This window comes from Salvelinus namaycush, chromosome 13, assembly GCF_016432855.1.
Source record: "Salvelinus namaycush isolate Seneca chromosome 13, SaNama_1.0, whole genome shotgun sequence".
In the NCBI taxonomy this organism is placed as follows: Eukaryota; Metazoa; Chordata; class Actinopteri; order Salmoniformes; family Salmonidae; genus Salvelinus; species Salvelinus namaycush.
In genome coordinates, this window is record NC_052319.1 from 31,750,880 (window position 1) to 31,772,337 (window position 21,458).

Consider the following 21,458-nt stretch of genomic DNA (forward strand, 5'->3'; position numbering starts at 1 on the left):
GCCTCTGGAGTACTTGGGCCTTCCCAACTCTACTTTATGGGTTTTCTCTATGGTCTTTGTAGTGGAGTTTGGTAGAGGAGTATGCTGGTACGGTGTCCTCACAGAACCCTCCCACCCTCCCCTTGTCAAAGTATGAAATGGGAGGGAGGGAGGGAGGGCTTCAGAGGCTTTGGCATTTCTGCCTTTCAATAATTCATCACAGTAGCTTTCAGCTTTACACACACACATACACATTCGTGCGCACACACACACACACACACACACACACACACACACACACACACACACACACACACACACACACACACACACACACACACACACACACACACACACACACACATACATACAGTACACACCTTGGTGTTAATGATTCATTGATTCATCTCTCCTGACCTGTATCTGCCGGGGTTACTGTACTGAACTCCTCTCATACCCACATATCCCTCATGAATATGGACCAGATTCCACTACTCCATATTCATATCCCCCAGGAACCATAATTTATGCTTTTACTACTTCTGGGTTAGTTATTGGTATTCACCATAGAGAGATGTGAATTATATGATCAAACTGGTATTGTCTTTTATTTGATGAATATTTACTAGCCTGGTAGCCAGATGTTAGTTTCGACTTTGGCTAACTCTGTTGTCATTTGGCAGATGGCTAAACCATATAGTCAGCTGTAACTACCAGGCTAAATATTTCATCAGTCTCATCAGATTTTTAGATTTAGAATCCTCACTGAGATCTGTGTTTTCCCCGGGTTGCTATTGATATGCTGATTGGGCCACAGTGACCTTCCCATCATGCCTCTGTGATTCCTGTTCATAGGCCCAGGGAACCCGGCGGAGCCGGCAGAGGGGTCGGGGGGACTGAAGGTGGGGGGCAAGTCTCGGACCATGATCTCTGCAGCAGCCAGGCACAAAAACACCACTCATAACGAGCTTTACTACGAAGAGGCAGACTATGACAGACGGGTCTGCAAACGCAGAGCCAGGTGAGTGAGTGAGTGAGAGAGAGAAAGAACACTCTGAGTGAATAGGAAGGTGAATATTTGGGTTAAAAGGAAAGAAATGAGTGAAGAAAGAAGGATGAAAGATACATAGGTACAGTGCCTTCAGAAAGTATTCATACCCCTAGACTTATTCCACATTTTGTTGTTACCTGAATTAAAAATGTATTAAATATATTTTCTCACCCATCTACACAATACCCCATAACAACAAGGTGAAAGCATGTTTTTAGGAATCTTAGCAAATGTATTGAAAATAAAAACAGCAATATCTCATTTAGGTAAGTATAAATGTTTTTTTTTTTAAATGTAATAAGTATTTACACCCCTGAGTCAATACATGTTAGAATCACATTTGGCAGTGATTACAGTTGAGTCTTTCTGGCTAAGTTTTTAAGAGCTTTGCACACCTGGATTGTACAATATTTGCACATTATTATTTTTTTTTATTCCTCTAGCTCTGTCAAGTTGGTTGATCATTGTTAGACACACATGTTCAAGTCTTGCCATACATTTTCAAGACGATTTAAGTCAAACTTGTAACTAGGCCAGTCAGGAACATTCAATGTCGTTTTGGTAAGCCACTTGGTAAGCCACTATGTATATTTGGCCCTGCATTTTAGGTTATTGTCCTGCTGAAAGGTGAATTTGTCTCCCAGTGTCTGTTGGAAATTCTCTAGGATTTTGTCTGTGCTTAGCTCTATTCCGTTTATTTTTATCCTAAAAAACTCCCTATGACAAGCATACTCATAACATGATGCAGCCACAACCATGCTTGAAGATATGAAGAGTGGCTCTCGTTAACGTGTTCTGTTGGATTTTCCCCAAACAATGCTTTGTATTTAGGACATAAAGTTTTTTGCAGTTTTACTTTAGTACTTGTAGCAAACAGGATGCATTTTTATTCTGTACACCCTTCCTTCTTTTCACTCTGTCATTTAGGTTAGAATTGAGGAGTAACTACAATGTTGTTGATCTGTCCTCAGTTTTCTCCTATCACAGCTATTAAACTCTGTACAGTATCTGTTTTAAAGTCACCATTGGCCTCATGTTGAAATCCCTGAGTGATTTTCTTCCTCTCCGGCAACTGAGTTAGGAAGGACGCCTGTATCTTTGTAGTGACTGGGTGTATTGATACACCATCCAAAGTGTAATTAATAACTTCAACATGCTCAAAGGGATATAAAATGTCTGCTTTTTTTGCTTTTTTTTATTTTTACCCATCTACCAATAGGTGCCCTCTTTGTGAGGCATTGGAAAATCTCCCTGGTCTTTGTGGTTGAATTTCACTGCTCGACTGACAGACCTTACAGATAATTGTATGTGTTGGGTACAGAGATGAGGTAGTCACTCAAAACGTATTGCACAAAGTAAGTCCATGCAACTTATTATGTGACTTATTTAGGCTTTCCATAACAAATGGGTTGAATATTTGACTCAAGATATTTCAGCTTTTAATTTAATTCATTTGTTAAAAGAAATTCTAAAAATAAAATTCCACTTTGACATTATGGGATATTGTCTGTTGGCCAGTGACACAAAATCTCAATTTAATCAATTATACATTTGGTCTGTAAGACAATAAAATGTGAAAAAAGTCAAGGGCTGTGTATTCTTTCTGTAGGCACTGTATGATGCTTAATGCAAGGATTAAAAATATAGAGGAGGATTTACATAGATGGACTTAAGAATAGATACAGTAGGGTACATTGTCTTGTGTTTTTCTAACTTGTAGGATGTAAGAACAGATGTAAGAACAATGTACAGTAGTATACTGAATGTTGTGTGTACATTGCTGTAATAGATGTTTTATTGCCACACACCGGATAGGTGCAGAGAAATGCCTTGTTTTACAGGGTCAAGCCAAGTATTACGGCGCCCCAAGAGCAAATTAGAGTAAGTGCCTTGCTCAAGGTCACATCGACAGATTTTTCACCTTGTCGGCTCGGATATTCAAACCAACGACCTTTCGGTTACTGGCCCAACGTTAGGATAGTAACTTTAGGGTGTAAGAAAAGATGAATGTACAGTATACTGAATGTTGTGTCTGTGTGTACATTACTTTAACGTTAGGCTAGTGGTGGCTGTGGAGGAGGCCTTCATGCATGTGAGGCGGATGCAGCAGGAGGAGCAGAAAGTGTCCCCCGGGGATGTGATGGATGTACGGGAGGCAGCCTCGGCCATCTTCCCCTCCATTGCCCGCACCCTGCAAAAATACCTCCGAACCACCAGGAGGCAGCACTGCCACAGCATGGACAGCATCCAGAGACACCTGGTCTTCTGCCTCACACACAACATGAGCCCCAAGGTAAGCAAGAATGAACCCATTAGCCCTACTCTAGTGCCAAGTCAGTCCCCGTGCCCTAACACAATACTCTTTATTATGTCCTTATGATAGTGCCAGCAATTCTGAAATGTGTTATGTATTTCCATGTCTGTCTCTCTGTCTGTCTGTGTGTGTGTGTGTGTTCAGGCATTCCTGGAGGCCTACCTGTCCCCTGGTCCTACGCTGCAGTACGGTCAAGAGCGCTGGATGGCCGATCAGTGGACTCTGGTCAGCGAGGCTGCGGTCACCAGCGGTCTAAAGGAGGGCATGGTCTTCTCCCTTAGGTGTCTAGACTTCAGCCTAGTGGTCACGGTCAAGTCCATCCCCTACATTCGAATGACCGAGGAGTACGTTGACCCCAAGTCACACAAGTTTACCCTGTGTCTCCAATCTGAAACATCAGTCTAACAGACACGAAAGACTGTGGCTATTCTAGAATTACAGTATCTTACCATTTTGGTATGTTTTTTGTGTTATGTTTCTTAAACCCTTTTTTACTTTGATATGCTATTATTGTGGTATTTTGTGTCTCTTAAATTATTTATATTACTGTTTTTTATAAAGATTGTTTGGGCTGCTTTGCAATTTTTTATTTTTTATTGTATGTGTTTTTTATGAACAGATGCATATGGGATATTGCAAGATGAAGTGTTAGCATAGTTAATAAACCCTATGGTTCCCCAGCCTATAGCTCCTTTGCAGTGAAGATGAGACAGATAGTGAGAGATAGGCAATATGCTCTGGTTTCTATTGTCCTGAGGCAAACTGGAACACTGGATTATGTCAAGGTTTTTTCTATGCACTGTAGATGACCCCTGCAGCATTTTTGTCCTCCCTCTGTGTGTGTGTGTGTGTGTGTGTGTGTGTGTGTGTGTGTGTGTGTGTGTGTGTGTGTGTGTGTGTGTGTGTGTGTGTGTGTGTGTGTGTGTGTGTACACAAGCTGTATCTACACACAATCTGGCTCTACATGTACCTGTCTCTGGATCCTCCCTAGGGTTGCTATAGCAACAGTGAGTATTTTCATATGGTCTGCCCATCTAATATGAATGAAATACTACCTAATCATCAACAGTTCAGGTTCAGTTGTCTCAAACTAAAGACTGCTTGTCTTTACCGCCAATGGATTGGACATGTGTTTGTATTTATTTAAACGTGTGGGTTATTTCCATTTAATTGATACATGTCTTACTTGTCTGACTGACCACAGTTATGTTCAGTCATTGTACTACCCAGGATTCCTAGACATATCTGTAAGAGGTTGTCAGAATCTGTTGTACTCAAACCCAAAGCGGACTATTGCTAGATACTGTCCTCTAACCATGAACTCACAGTTGAGAAAACAAACAAGCTGGGAGGGTGGGAGAGCATTTATACAGACATATTCTATACTTTTGGCATCTAATGAGAAGACATATGCAATAGATTTGTGTCTTATCTCCAGATGAAATAAAGGTATTATTACATTTCTACAGAACCTAACCCTTAAAGCTAAGTGAAACAGATTGAGTCTCAAGTTTTTCCATCTTCAGATATAAGAGAAAACAACAGATGAAACGATGGTACAATATCCTCTCTTTTATGAGAGTTTGAGAAGACAAACACAGAGAAGTAGCTGTGGTAATGTATTTTGTTCCAGACATGACTGACTGATCTGATACCACTAATCAATATCACATTTTTTATTGGTCACATACACATATTTAGAAGATGTTATAGCGGGTGTCGTGAAATGCTTGTCTAACTCCAAGACTGCATACACATATCCTGGAACTGATTCCAATAGGCCCAGGCCATTTTTTTTTTTACATTTGGATATTGGACACGGTATATTCCCCAGTATTGATGTGCAGACAACAGTCTCCTCATAGTGAGGGATCTCTACATTCACAACAGAAGCTGTAGTGCCATCTAGCCACAACTAGTAGTACTACCACTGCTATGGGATTTTTATACTCATCTGTCGACAGTATTTATTTATTTTTATATTGAATTGTTTTTATCCAAATCTTCCCTTTTACATGTGCTTATTTTTCAAAACTATGATAATTCAATTGTTAGCCATTGTACGATCATTGTTGTCACTAAAAAGTTCAATGTTGAGGATTTTATTGTGTTGAAATCGTGGTTGTGAATTCTGTTTGAATACTGTTTGAATTCATCCTTAATTCCTTGTTTTCTTGAGGTAATCGCAAGTCATAAGTGTTGGATAGATCAAAGCAAGATTGCCAACCAATGCTTTCCCTCATACAACCAATTCAGATATGTGACTACTTCAAGGAAGGGAGAAAGGAAGTATTCGAATGGGGCCTTTGTCTCCTGTTATGTATCCTTCACTACAAAGGTGCCTATGTTTTGAAACACATATAATGTATGCTCAACTTGTTTGTGTTATTGTATGCAAGAATCTTCGTCCGAAAGAGAGAGAGAGAGAGAGAGAGAGTGTGTGTGTGTGTGTGTGTGTGTGTGTGTGTGTGTGTGTGTGTGTGTGTGTGTGTGTGTGTGTGTGTGTGTGTGTGTGTGTGTGTGTGTGTGTGTGTGTGTGTGTGTGTGTGTGTGTGTGTGTGCCAGCCATCCTAAATTTCATACTGACAAATTCAGTCTTAAGTTTTTGCTTTAAGATCACAGATATGGAATTACAATAACTGTATCAAGATTTGTAAAATAAATATTTGTATGAACATTTTCAACATATTCTCATACTGTATGACTTATTTTTGGAACGCAAGTGTGTGTGCGTGTGTGTGCTGCAGTGTATTTGTCTTGTGTACTATACAGTATGTGAGAAGGCGGAGAGAGAGCGAGCAAGAGAGTTAGTGGTTGTAATATGAAGGTTGAGTATAGCCATTGAGTTAATATCTGAAGCCCCCATCCCCCTACTGTGCCCTGGTCCTACGGAACACTGAGAACTCTCTCCTGCCACTACACATCTCCTCTTCTAATAGCCCACGGAAGGAGGAAGAGAACGAGCAATGAGTCAAGGAGGGAAAGAGACAGAACGATGAAGAGAACGAAACATGGAGAGAGAATAAATGAGAGAAATTGAGACTTGAGGAATTTGCATTTAAATAGGCTTTCCTCTCCCATCTGGGTGTGTAATGCTGATATTATCTCACTTTGCAGCTGTTGCATACTCAAACACACATGAATACAGAGATGGAGAGGAGGAGGAGGAGATGAAAGGAGAGAAAGTGTTGTGGAAATTGGAAAGTGTCAATAGTAATGACAAAGATCTAGCCCTTGGGAAAGGGAGAGACAGGTGTGTATTTGCACTGAATCCAGGAAGTAGAACCTAAAATGCAATTATCTACACAGAGTATATAATAGAGGGCACAGAAAAGCACACAAAGATGCCAACATTTTCAGTGACTTCAGTGAGGTTTAGGATAGTGTACAGCAGCACTTCATTGATCAAACTAAAGTTAGATTGATGTATTTGTCGTGGTTGCCAGTCATTGTTATAAATTAGTAGAATTAAGGGAAGGATGGAAAGTACTGTTTGGGGTTTTCTGAAGTATCTCTGTTGGTCAACATATTGTTACTTCTCTCTTTCAGATAGATTTCAGTTTATATACAGTATTTTTATCAGATTCTTGAAAAACAAAATCTGTTGATGGGTTTTCTTCTAATGCAGAAAGGTTGATTTTGGCCAGTGATGTACACATTGTACAACATATTTTATAAAAGCATATAGATCTATTCCTCTCTCCCTGAACTCGTTCACTTTGATGATAGTACAGTGAAGACTATACAACAATGTTATGAATTTTGGATTACAAATTTGTAGTTTTTTAATTATTCATCATCGTCATCATCTCCGTCGTCGCCATCATCGTCGTCATCGTTATCATCTTCGTCGTCTTCATCATCATCATCGCTATCGTCTTCGTCATCATCATCGCTATCGTCTTCGTCATCATCATCGTTGTCGTCTTCGTCATCATCATCGTTGTCATCGTCATCATCCTCGGTGTTGACCTTGCCAGACAGGACGTCCTCTATCCAATCCTCCAGCTCCTGGGCTGTGGGCAGGTCCTGTTCGTCTATCTCCAGCCAGATGCTGTCAGCCTGTCCAGAGGGAGGGAGAGAGAAAGAGAGGTCAAAGGTCAGGGGCCAACGTGTTTGATCTGAGTTTCATAAATTCTGGACAGGTTGCCAGCAATTTCTTATGCTGTACTGGAGCTGTTAGGGGACTCACATCAGTAACGTTGACCACACCGATCTGAGGCTTGAACAGGTCCACGTGGAAGGTCTTCTCCCAGTAGGGGATCAGCTGAGGAGAGAGGGAGAACACACTGTGAGACCTGAGAACTGTAGGGACTTGTAGAAGAGTTCCTTTAGCCCTGTCTGTCTGTCTCTGTATGTGTGTCTCACCAGGGGGAAGTCATCAGGGTCGATCCAGATGATGCTGAGACCAGGGTGGTGGGTATTGTCTCTGGCCACCTCCTTCAACAGCTCCAGGAACTCATAACCATCTGAAAAACGCATCAAGGTTTGTCTGTGTTTTATCAATCCATGAGAAGTTTGTTGAATTTCCTGGAAGCTGTGATCCATTTCAGTGATTCTCAGGTTCAGATAAGACTGATACAATGCCTACAGAAAGTATTCACACCCCTTGACTTTTTACACGTTTTGTTGTGTTATAGGCTGAATTTAAAATTACATTTAGAATTTGTGTCAGTGATCTGCACACAATGCCCCATAATGTCAAAGTGGAATTATGTTTTATAATAAAAAATGCAAACCTGAAATGTCTTAAGTCAATAACTATTCAACCCCTTTGTCATGGCAAGCCTAAATAACTTCAAGAGTAAAAATGTGCTTAACAGGTCAGACAATAAATTGCATGGACTAACTCTGTGTGCAATAATGGTATTTAACATGATTTTTGATTGACTACCCAGTCTCTGTACCCCACATACAATTATCTGTAAGGTCCATCAGTTGAGCAGTGAATTTCAAGCACAGATTCAACTACTAAGACCAGGGAGCTTTTTCAATGGCTCACAAAGAAGGGCACCTATTGGTAGATTGGTTAAAAAAAAGCAGACATTGAATATCCCTTTAAAGATGGTGAAGTTATTAATTACACTTTGGATAGTGTATCAATACACCCAGTCACTACAAAGATACAGGCGTCCTTTTAACTCATTTGAGAGGAAGGAAATCGCATAGGGATTTCACAATGAGGCCAATGGTGATTTTAAACCAGTTACAGAGTTAAATGGCTGTGATAGGAGAAAAGTGAGGATGGATTGACAACATTGTACTGACACTAAATGACAGTGAAGAGAAGGAAGCCTGTACAGAATAAAAATATTCCAAAACATGTATCCTGTAAGGCGCTAATACTGCAAAAAAGGTTGCAAAGAAATGTACTTTAAGTCCTGAATACAATGCATTATGTTTGGAGCCAACAACACATCACTGAGTACCACTCTTTATATTTTCAAGCATGGTGGTGGCTGCATCCTGTTATGGGTATGCTTGTCATCAGCAAGGACTATGGAGTTTTTTTAATTAAAAAAAGAGCTAAGAGCTAGGCACTGGCAAAATCCTAGAGGTAAACCTGGTTCAGTCTGCTTTCCAACAGACACTAGGAGACAAATCCACCTTTCAGCAGGACAATAACCTACAACACAAGTCAAAAAATATACACTGAAGTTACTTACGAAGAGGGGCTAGTTACAATTTTGACTTAAATCTGACTTAAATATATGGTAAGACTTGAAAATGGCTGTCTAGCAATGATCAACAACCAACTTGACAGAACTAGAAGAGTTTTTTACATGTTTAATGGGCCAATATTGTACAATCCAGGTTTGCAAAGCTCTTAGCGATTTACCCAGAAAGACTCACAGGTGTAATCGCTGCCAAAGGTGATTCTAAGATGTATTGACTCAGGGGGGTTGAATACTTGTCTAATCAAAATATATTTCATTAATAAAATATATTTTTCATAATTTTTCTTTAACTTTGACATTACAGAGTATTTTGTATTGATTGTTGACAAAAAATGACAAATCAATTTTAATCCCGCTAATCCCACTTTTGAACACAAAAAAATATGGAAAAAGTCAAGGGGTGTGAATATGTTCTGAAGCAATGTGTATGAGGTTGCTCTTTTAAAAGCTATGTCACGTTCATCTCCTCGGGAACCTGTACTGCTGAGCTAAGTGTATTTATACTAATGTTTGCCTTGCTCAATACTAAAATTGTGTAATGATATTGATATAATGGCTTTTACCAGGGTCCTCCTCCTCTGCGAAGGCCACTATATGGATCCCCTCCAAATCGTCCTCCTGAGAATAACAGAAACAACATCATGAGAAGCTGTCCCAGGATTAAGGCAAGTAAAGCAAGATTGCATATCAAACACTTCTATATATTTTACATTGAGTAATTCTCTATTTAGAGGCTTAGAACTGAACTGAAAAATAATACAACTTCTCACCCAGGTCTCAAACATGTCCTCAGCACGCAGTTTTCTCAGTGTTGGTCTGAAAACAAAGACAAACAAACTTACACAACCCTATCTGTTCGGTGTCACTAATCGCACTGATCAGAGTGAAATAACTGTGTTCTGACAGCCATACTGATCCCTCTCTTACCTCCTGTGTTCAGTGACGAAGGCCACGATCTCCTCCTCAGAGTTGGGCCTGTCAGGGACAGTGACAGGCTCCTCCATGAAGGGCTCATAGAAATCCACCTCGTTCATCTTCAGGGTCAGCTCCTTGGCCACCTTAAACACCACAAACACCTTGAATCAGGACCCCATGTGCTGACCTGACAGGATCCCTACTCACAGACCAATTAGGATCCCCTGCCCTGACAGGACCCCTACTCACAGACCAATCAGGACCCCCTGCCTTGACAGGACCCCTACTCACAGACCAATCAGGATCCCCTGCCCTGACAGGACTCCTACTCACAGATCAATCAGGACCCCATGCCCTGCCCTGACAGGACTCCTACTCACAGACCAATCAGGACCCCCTGCCCTGACAGGACCCCTACTCACAGACCAATCAGGATCCCTTGCCCTGACAGGACTCCTACTCACAGACCAATCAGGACCCCCTGCCCTGCCCTGACAGGACTCCTACTCACAGACCAATCAGGACCCCCTGCCCTGCCCTGACAGGACTGCTACTCACAGACCAAGGAAACCGAATTTCAAGGTATGGATGTCAGTATACTCACAGATTTCTCAAAGGTAGCGAAGAATCTGATGTAGGGCTGGAACTGCTCTGCAGCCTCCTTGAATGCATGGTAGTCTGGAGGAGACCAGAGGTTTATGAAGAAGAGAAAGGAGAGCATTTGGTGGAGTGAGGGATGGAAGAGAGGACACTTAACTTATTTTTAAGTCACTGTACTACTGTGTAACCACCTGCTACACCATTTCTTATCCATTGTGAAGAGTTGTAGACCTTCAGCATTAAAGTCTAATTCCCCGATTGGTTCTGTCAATTAGCATAGCCGTTACCGAGCATCTGTTAGCTTGTGTGTGCTAGCTGGACTATCATTAGCCTTTAAGGAGATGCCATTGACACATACAGGCACTGAAATAACTGAACCCTGTTGACCCCTAGTTCTAGGCTCCCACAGTTGGTCAGGGGCGAGAGCCATTGTTGTGCTCATCATGAGTGCGGTGCTGCATCTTAGGATAAATGGGAAAACATTTGGGCCTCACAGCTGTCTGTGGAGGGAGGGTAAAATTGGTCATGAAGCTCGTGTAGCTCAGTTGGTAGAGCATGGCACTTGCAGCACCAGGGTTGTGGGTTTGATTCCCATGGCGAACCAGTATGAAAAAAAGTATTAAAATGTCTGCATTCACTACTGCAAGTCGCCCTTGATAAGAGCATCTGCTAAATGACTGAAATGAAATCCGTGGTGGTGGGGAGTTTAAAAATGCTCTGGTCATTATCAAGCCCAGGGGATCATCCAATAGCAGTCCAACCCCTGCCATCACACATAAACACAGACAGACTGGCAAAAACACTCACTCACGTTCTGATTCGTCGTTCTTGAAGTAGCCAATAAGACGGATGTCTTCCTCCATCCTGTCGAAGGCCCTCAGCTCCAGAGTATTTCCTATCACCTCCACGGGCTCCTCCAACAGCTAGAGAGAGAAGAGAAAGATTGTTGTACAGGGAAAGGGACACAACAGCAAGCTGATCCTAGATCTGTGCCTAGTATCAATGAGGCACTCACGTCTAGTAGGAACTCCACCAGGGTGTCTGCGGAGAGCAGGCCATCAAACTCAATCACACGGTCTCCCTTGAACACGTACACACTTCTCTCTTCCACCAGGCCTGGGTCATAGTTTAGGGTTCAGGGGGTCAAATACAGACCATTATTTACAGCCATTCACTGAAGGCTGTACAAAAGCCTTTTGGTGCTTCATAGTCATGCGGTATCATACTATTTGGCAACTATAGTGCAGGCTGATGTGTTAATGTGTTTTCTTACCCAGCTTCTTGGCAACCTTGACGTCTTCGTGGGAGTCAACCATTCCAAACCCAATCTCCTTTCCCTCCATAACCTGGGCAGCAAGCTGGAGATGACAAAAGACAGTTACTTCAACATCATCATAACACTAAAATTGGAACAGTGTCAAATAGATCTTACATCTGCCATTACTGGTACAGATGTAAGATCTTTATTTGATCACTCTTTTGTTGCTGAGAAATTTCCTATACAGCAGGCAATGCAAACTTGTAGTGTATTCTAAGTTTAAAAAGGCTTCTAAAGTGTGTTATTTCCACTTTAAAATGTCAGACTTGATTTTCCCTAACAAAAAATGTATCAACCCCTACCAAAAATGTCCATTAATTATAACCCACATAATAATTCACATTTTCTCTTGCTGCATGATTATTTTCCTGCTGTAGCAAACTGGTTCAAATTAAGATTCTACGTCTGTATGTGCTCACAAACTGTGATCCAGTTTGAAGCATTGACAAAACATTGAAGCTTTTTTTTAACTTTAATCAATCATATCTAGGAAAGAACCCTAGAGAGAGAGAGAGAGAGACACTGCTGACCTATAATTTAAATCAAATCAAATTGTATTGGTCGCATACACATATTTGCACACACACACACACACACACACACACACACACACACACACACACACACACACACACACACACACACACACACACACACACACACACACACACACACACACACACACACACACACACACACACACCCATACACAGTCACGTGCACAATCTGCGACTGTAAGTCGGCACTGGGACAGACAGGACTGAGATGAGCCTTAATTGGGGTGACGTTATTGAGTAGATAACGGTCCAGAGAACAGAAAAGCCCGAAGGCAACACACACACAGAGGGAGACAGTTCTAGAATGACTAAAAGTGCACAGCTCTACATGTACTGTACATGCAAACTAGAATGCTGCTGCCATTGTGGTCTCAATTAGGTGAGGCTCTGTCAGTCAAGGCCTTGAGCTCTGACAGGTCCCAGGTCAAACTGGGGCTCCTAAGAATACCTGACTGACAGAAATATCAGGAGGGGAACACTGATGTGTCTGTCTTTATCCAGATAATACGGTGACAGCTGATCATTTAGGGCTTTGAACATCATGTTTGAAAAAAATTATATAGAGGCAGGGGAATATGCATTAGTTGTAGACAAGAAGAAGGGATTGTGTTTTTTGCAGCTCAGCAAAACTGTACACACCTTAAAAGGGATATGCTGTACAGTGTACATCTCTCAACTTCTAGCAAACCAAAACCAATGAACACAAACAGAAAACTACAATTTAGTGTACATGCAACATGAAACAAGTAGCCTTTGTCCAAGCATGAGATACATTATGTCAATGTAACATTGACAGAGTGACGAAGAAAGATCAGATAGGCTGTGGACTCTTCAAACAAATCTCACTCTGTAAGCACCTTATGTCATGACGTCGCCTGCTTGGGTATTGCAAACCCCATCCCCCTCTCCCTGCCTTTCCCTTTCCTCCTTCAACCCATGCTGTGATCACAGAGAGACGTCATCAATTCCTGAGAATCTCCTCATGGCCAAACAGTATTAAGAGAGAGGGTAAACTTTCAGGACAAAGGAATTTTCTCCCACCTCACAGAACTTGAGGTACGAACATATTTCATGTTCCTGCAAAAGTATAAAAGATCGGTGGAGAGTCCAGCTATTAACATGCCCAGTGGTCACCATGTGGGAAACTCATGAGAGACTGTGGGACTACATTACCATACCGCTGTTTATATAATAACCTCAGATATGAGGTTTACATCTGTTTGTTGTATAAAATGAATGAGTGAGTATGATACTGTTTGTATAATTGTGTAATATGATTTTGGACTGTTTAATTAAGAAAAATACAAATCCCTTTTTGATTTGAACTAAACCCGAGGACCCGCCCCTGAGCCAGTTGGGTCAGACATCCAAGGACAGCCCCTTCCTGCTATCTGAATAAAAGCCAACTATGAGAAATTACCATTAGACCATGTTTATCCTCCATGGGGAGAACGAAGGTTACCATTGCTGAATCTTTAACCATACCACGTGGTCAAACTCTTATACGAATAAGAACAAGTTTTGATATTGACTACTAGTCTGCAGCTAGGAATTCGGTATCATTGAACGCGAAGAAAGACAACCGCCGAAACATCCAATTCTATAACGAATGTCACTCTGAACTATCCACAATAACCGAGACAGAAGGAACTCCAACAGAAACTAACTTCACTCCAACGATCAAGACGACACACACCGAGCGTAAATATATATATATTGATTGCAATTGTTCCCGAATGAGTGAGCGTTCATGTGTAAGGATTAGCATGTCAATTGTTATAATTATGGACTCTGTAGTGAATTCTTAGTCGAACGCAATTCTCCCTTTTGTCTAACGAGCCGCCATGCCGGTTCAGCCAGTAGGGTATATTTCTCCCATTTCATGTAACCCTTTTTAAGTTTGTTTGTTTGTTTATGCATTTCTGTGAATTAATTAGTTAGTAATAAATAAATGATTTAAGACAATTGATGTATGGATGACTCATAGTGAAGACTGGGTTCGTGCAGATAATCAACAATTTACGACGTTTGGAATGAGACTAACGTGAGGTAAAAATAAATAAATCATTAATCAGAAGACTATTGATCAGATATGAAAATATCTGAAAGGTTATATTGGGAAATTATAACTTTGTAATCTAATAACTTTCCCTGGTGCCCTCGAATTCATAGTTAATTAGTTACGTTATTACTCAAGTGATCGCATAATCCCTAATTACAGGAATCTTTGATAAAAACTATAAGTCTTCAATTTAATGATAGCAAAGACACGACACTTATAAAATAATGCAACATGGATGTAATCTCCAGACCTGGGTTCTAATACATGTGTACTTGATTATTTGTTATGTAGATCTTTTCCATGTATTTCAGTATGTTGAAATAATGTGTCCCGAATCAACTACTTATATTGGAAGTATTTGAAAGTATTTTCAAATAATTTCCTATACAAAGACTACTTTTAAAAGTATTTCCAAAAACATTCTTTTCAAATTGCCAACAGACCTGGTTCAAATGCATGGGTGTATTTTAATAGTTGTTATAAATACTGTGTATTTGAGTAATTCCAATATTAAACTATTTACGTTTTCAGCAACAACATATCTAAATACTTACTTCCAAATGTTTTTGAAAGTAATTTAAATACCCTAAATACTTTTAGAACCCAGATATGGTAATCTTATACAGATATATTTTAGTGAAGCAAAAGAGCAAGTCCAGTTAATTATGATTACCCTGGACCCTAACCCTAGTGCAGTATTTTGGGGTATTTTATTAGGATCCCCATTAGCTTTTGCGATAGCAGCAGCTACTCTTCCTGGGGTCCACACAAAACATGAAACATTAAATAATACAGAACATTATTGGACAAGAACATCTCAAGGTCAGAACTGCATAAATGTAAAGCGTCACATATAGCCTACATATCAGTACATACACACAAAATATCTAGGTCAAATAAGGGAGAGGCATTGTGCCGTGAGATATTGGTTTAGCTGTTTGTTTTTTGAACAGGTTTGATGTACATTTGAGCAATCTGAGATGGGAGTTCCATGCAATCATGGCTCTATATAATACTGTATGTTTTCTTGAATTTGTTCGGATTTGGGGTCTGTGAAAAGACCCCTGATGGCATGTCTGTGGGGTAAGTGTGTGTGTCAATGCTGTCTGTAAATTGACTATGCTGTGTGTAAGTTTACTATGCAAACATAGTCAACTTACCCACCTGTGGTGAGTTAAATATCTGGGGCTATTATCAGGAGTGGGAGACTGGTCTCAGATTACCTGCTGCACATCACACTCTAACACAAGCCATGAGGAGCACAGGACAGCTAGGGAGAGGAGCTTAGGCTAAAGCAGCCCACTGTAGCCCACTGTCACAGCTCAGATATCACACTGTTGCAGTAGGACACTGACACTTTACTTGAAGTAGCTTCTTATGACGTGCTGATTACATTAGAAACATATTCATAGCACATTAGACTGTAGATGCAGTCATAGGTCATTATGAAATGCTATAATCAATTAGCTAACCCTATAGCTATTCAATAACATTTTAATTGATATAGTATCTTACATTTCAAAGCAAAACAGGGAGAGAGACAGACACTGCAATGCCCTTCACATGTATAGCTCAATAACATACAGTGCATGAGTGCCGGTCCTATTTCTGCCTGTGGCAGAGAGCTGGGGTGAATGACATACATTACAACGGGAGTGAAGTGGAGAATGAATGAACAGAAATGACCTTAACTGACAGAACTGGGCAGCCTCTCTCTCACACACACACACTCTCTCTCTCTCTCACACACACACACACACACATACACACACACACACACACACACACACACACACACACACACACACACACACACACACACACACACACACACACACACACACACACACACACACACACACACACACACACACACACAGTCTCACACACACACACACAGACACAGACACAGACACAGACACAGACACAGACACAGACACAGACACAGACACAGACACACAGACACAGAAACAGAGACAGACAGACAACATTGATGTCTGTCAGTGTGTTGAAATCCTGGAAACAAGCTGAGCAGACACACATGGATTGATTTCTGTCTCTATACATTTATCTCAGACAAGCTTAGGGATTTGGAGACAGAGTGGAAGACAAAGATAGACGGGAATCAGAGTTAGTAAGACAGACAGACAGACAGACAGACAGACAGACAGACAGACAGACAGACAGACAGACAGACAGACAGACAGACAGACAGACAGACAGACAGACAGACAGACAGACAGACAGACAGACAGACAGACAGACAGACAGACAGACAGACAGACAGACAGACAGAGACATTTAGTGTACAAAACATTAAAAACTTCCCACAGGGATGTCCTTTGGGTGCTGGACCATTGATGATACACACGGGAAACTGTTGAGGGTGAAAAACCCAGCAGCCAGCAGCGTTGCCGTTTTTTACACAAACCAGTGCAACTGGCACCTACTACCATATCGCGTTCAAAGGCACTCAAATCTTTTGTCTTGCCCATTCACCCTCTGAATGGCACACATACACAATCCATGTCTTGATTGTCTCAAGGCTTAAAAATGATTCTAAAACTTGTCTCCTCCCCTTCATCTACACTGATTGAAGTGGATTTAACAATTTACATTAATAAGGGATCACCTGGTCAGTCTTTGTCATGGAAAGAGCAGGTGTTCATAATGTTTTGTATACTCACATTAAAGGAAATCTCCCTTCAAAAACTATATTTTGGTATTTATTTAATTAATCCAATGTTGATACACTCCTAAAATGTTTTGGATGTCAGCGGTCAAGTTTTCAAGATGTTGGAATTTCAAGAAGCAAATGCCGCGTTCAACTAATTAGAAAGTCAAAAATGTCAGAGTTCCGACTAGCCTGTGAACGCAGCAATAGTTTCACATGCCACATCATCAGGATGATGCAAAAAAAATAATAATAATAATTTTGATGATGTGGCAAGTGTCACTTTGCTTCTTGAAAGTCCAAAATCTTGAAAACTTGACTGTTGACATGCAAAACATTTTGGGACTGTGAATAAAAAAATACCGAAAGATAGTTTTTTAGTGTATTTTTCCTTTAACTAATCAAAAGAGAGCCATCGCGCTCTCCCAGAAGCTTGGCTGGTGCGTAAAACCCGCAAATTCAGACAAATAAAGAGGTGTAATGGGTTCGCACTCCAAAATATGTTGCATATTGCTTCATTCATTATTCAATGTTAAATTTGTTTAACTGCATCAGGGATAGCGTACACAGACGTTTGGGAATTATAGCCTTCTTCAGTGTGTAGGTCTGTAATTGAACACAGCATTTGTAAACAACAACAAACGAGCAGCAGGAGATGTTTTTCATTCACAGTGACATGTAATGAAGTACGCTTTATGCAACATATTTTGGAGTGTGAACCCAATATACCTCTTTATTTTTCCTTTAACCCTAGTCAGCAAACCACTCAGTAAGTTGTGAGCTACGTGCCCATTGGAACACTGTAATGTCTTGGTAATGTAAATTATTTATGGAGTAATACTGTAGGTCTAGCTGACCCGGTGACCCCAGACTGTTAAATCACCTCAGTCCACCCCAGGTATTCCCCCTCCCTAGTGACTCTCCCCTTTCTCCTCCACCCACCATCTCTTTCTCCTCCTCATCTCTTTCTCCTCCTCCTCATCTCTTTCTCCTCCTCCTCTCTTCCTCCTCCTCCTCATCTCTTTCTCCTCCTCCTCCTCCTAATCTCTTTCTCCTCCTCCTCATCTCTTTCTCCTCCTCATCCTCCTCCTCCTCATCTCTTCTCTTCCTCCTCCTCATCTCTTTCTCCTCCTCCTCATCTCTTTCTTCTCCTCCTCATCTCTTTCTCCTCCTCCTCCTCCTCATCTCTTTCTCCTCCTCCTCATCTCTTTCTCCTCCTCTTCATCTCTTTCTCCTCCTCCTCATCTCTTTCTTCTCCTCCTCCTCCTCCTCCTCATCTCTTTCTCCTGCTCCTCCTCCTCATCTCTTCCTCCTCCTCCTTATCTCTTTTTCCTCCTCCTCATCTCTTTCTCCTCCTCCTCCTCATCTCTTTCTCCTCCTCCTCCTCATCTCTTTCTCCTCCTCCTCCTCATCTCTTTCTCCTCCTCCTCATCTCTTTCTCCTCCTCCTCCTCCTCATCTCTTCTCTTCCTCCTCCTCCTCATCTCTTTCTCCTCCTCTTCATCTCTTTCTCCTCCTCCTCATCTCTTTCTTCTCCTCCTCATCTCTTTCTCCTCCTCCTCCTCATCTCTTTCTCCTCCTCCTCATCTCTTTATCCTCCTCCTCCTCATCATCTCTTCCTCCTCCTCCTCATCTCTTTCTCCTCCTCCTCCTCCTCCATCTCTTTCTTCTCATCTCTTTCTCTTTCTCTTTCTCCTCCTCATCTCTTTCTCCTCCTCCTCCTCATCTCTTTCTCCTCCTCCTCCTCCTCCTCCTCATCTCTTCCTCCTCCTCCTCATCTCTTTCTCCTCCTCCTCATCTCTTTCTCCTCCTCCTCTCTTTTTCCTCCTCCTCCTCTCTTTTTCCTCCTCCTCATCTCTTTCTCCTCCTCCTCCTCATCTCTTTCTCTTTCTCCTCCTCCTCATCTCTTTCTCTTCCTCCTCCTCCTCATCTCTTTCTCCTCCTCATCTCTTTTTCCTCCTCCTCATCTCTTTCTCCTCCTCCTCATCTCTTTCTTCTCCTCCTCATTTCTTTCTCCTCCTCCTCCTCATCCTCATATTTTTCCCTCTCCCACTTCCTCCTCCCCCACCATCTCCCTTTTCCTCCCCTCCTCCTCCTCTTCCTCTTCCTCATTCTCATCAAGCTTACCTCCAGCACCATCTCAGTCATCTGGTGTTGTTTCTGCAGCTCCTTGCCGTCAGGGATGGGTTTGTGGTACAGCAGACAGAGAATGCTGTACTTCTTCATAGCCTTCTTGTAGTTCTTGTCATTGATGTCGATGACCCTGTCGTTCCCGTCATAGCGAGGGAACTCCAGGCCCTTCTCGGTCTGGACAAGGGGCGCCAGGGACAGGGACAGGCACGGGACCAGGAGCAGCCACAGGGAACGCATGGTCTGAGTTCGGAACGACCAGGCACCCAGAGAATCACAGAGTAACCTTCACTAGTTACTGCCTCCACAAGAGCGCTTAGGCTTAGGAAAGAAAACAAACTCTCCAAAATGTTAAAATAATTTTGAAAACAACAATAGAAAGACAGGTGGAGAATAACAGGTTGCCCTTCAATTGCTGTATAAATCTCCTTGAGTTTCCTTCCAAGCCGCCCTCTAACGCCTAACGCTTGTTCAGGAACCAGCGACCCTCTCTCTCTCCCCGTTTCGCTCCCTCTCTCCTGCCGAGACAAAGGGAAAGAACAGCCCTGACAGGCCTGGAGCGCGCTGGGGGGCTGGATACCGTACATAGCAGCACCCCTCTCCCCCTGCCCACCACACACAGGCCCATTTTTAGGAGACCAGTTGTTTAGGTGCTAAAAATAAATAGGTGAGAGAGCGAAAGAGAGAGAAAGGACGACAGGAGATAGTGGGTTTTACACTGGGCCTCAGCTCTCTGCTCACACTCTCACACCATGATGTCTCTGTTTGGCATGTTGGGAGGAATGAGGAGATTTGGGGTGATAGTAATCTGGGGACTACATGTCTAAAGTCCTATCTGTCATAGTGTAGATTGGGTTAGTTACCACGAGCATAAAAAGAGCCTCCTGAGCAGTGCCCAGGGGCGTAAACTGGGTATTCCAAACAGGTTAGAATTATGCTAACAGTGTCCCACACCACATTATCTAGTGTAAGTTAATAGATGCTAATGTAGTGACAGGCTAATGGACAGCACTAACAGGTTGCCTGATGGCAACTAGAATATCATTGAGATAGCTTTATAGTAGTTACTTTAAAGTAACTGCCCAGTGAAAATCTCACTTTTCAAAGTTCATATTCTGTTAACTCGTATTCAAATAATGTTGTTGACTCGTCCTATACTCGTATTTGTGGCCAAAGCATAAATTGGAGAAAAAAACATAAACATTTTTAAAAACCACCTAAAACTTGTATCGCAAACAGACTGTTTCAAAAATGCTTGATATTTTCTCATAAAACATGTAATCTCCCTGAGGAGGATGAGCTGGCCACTCCAGAGGAGGATGAGCTGGTCACTCCAGAGGAGGATGAGCTGGCCACTCCAGAGGAGGATGAGCTGGTCACTCCAGAGGAGGATGAGCTGGTCACTCCAGAGGAGGATGAGCTGGCCACTCCAGAGGAGGATGAGCTGGCCACTCCAGAGGAGGATGACTTTGGAAAATCAGCAGTCTGCTTGTATAAATATTTTTAATGACCGGTATGCGCCCACACCATTCTGTTGTTGGGGTACACCCATACCATTCCAAGATACAGGCATTTTGCTACACCCGCAATAACATCTGCTAAATATGTGACCAATATAACTTGATTTGATTTGAAAACAGACCTAATTACAATTTTTCTGGAAGGAAAACTATTTCACTCATATTGTAAGTAATTCTAGGTCATATTTTATAGAAATCTGGAAACACTGGGCAGTGACTTTAAAACTAGTTCGCTATTTCTGTGTGTGTTGGTGCAGTTGTCAGAGCATACTGGGGTAGAGGGAGGTGTTGGCTGAGAGGTTACAGAGCATACTGGGGTAGCAGTCATCATCATGAATCAAGTTGACAATCTACTGGCAAATTCTTTTCAATCCTTGTCATATGAACACAAATTATCGATAAAACGTATCGGTGCTCATCGGCCATTGGACATAAACATTACACAACAAGTTGGAAATCGCAAATTCAACAATGAGTGGTTTGGAAGGAATCAGTGGCTAACTGCAAGCGTTGCAAATTAATCACTAGCCTGCTATTCAGTGGAGAGGGTGTGTGGTCCAAGTCTGAGTTTAAGGGTCTCTTTTCCAAGATAACAAGGATAAACATTCACATGCAACACCATGGGCCAGAAAGGGTTGAATACATTGGCCGAGCTGTCAAT

General features: G+C 41.8%; 2 protein-coding genes across 2 annotated transcripts in view; one reads left to right on the top strand and one right to left on the bottom strand.

The window, feature by feature from the left end:
* The window catches only part of LOC120058092 (vang-like protein 1), a 29,937-nt gene extending 26,188 nt beyond the window's left edge, over nt 1-3,749 (top strand). Inside the window, exons 6-8 of the mRNA XM_039006568.1 lie at nt 835-1,000; nt 3,089-3,323; nt 3,489-3,749. Coding sequence (XP_038862496.1) covers nt 835-1,000; nt 3,089-3,323; nt 3,489-3,749 — 662 coding nt within the window. The remainder of the gene's footprint in view (nt 1-834; nt 1,001-3,088; nt 3,324-3,488) is intronic.
* A 2,829-nt stretch (nt 3,750-6,578) lies between these two features.
* LOC120057963 (calsequestrin-2-like) lies at nt 6,579-20,295 on the bottom strand. The gene is made up of 11 exons (XM_039006446.1): nt 19,275-20,295; nt 11,811-11,895; nt 11,553-11,653; nt 11,349-11,460; nt 10,542-10,615; nt 9,950-10,080; nt 9,793-9,838; nt 9,586-9,640; nt 7,713-7,813; nt 7,537-7,611; nt 6,579-7,406 (listed from the first exon to the last, which is right to left on the bottom strand). Exons 1-11 carry the CDS (start codon nt 19,515-19,517, stop codon nt 7,134-7,136), a joined length of 1,296 nt encoding a protein of 431 aa, XP_038862374.1. The 5' UTR covers nt 19,518-20,295; the 3' UTR covers nt 6,579-7,133.
* Nucleotides 20,296-21,458: the final 1,163 nt, after the last annotated feature.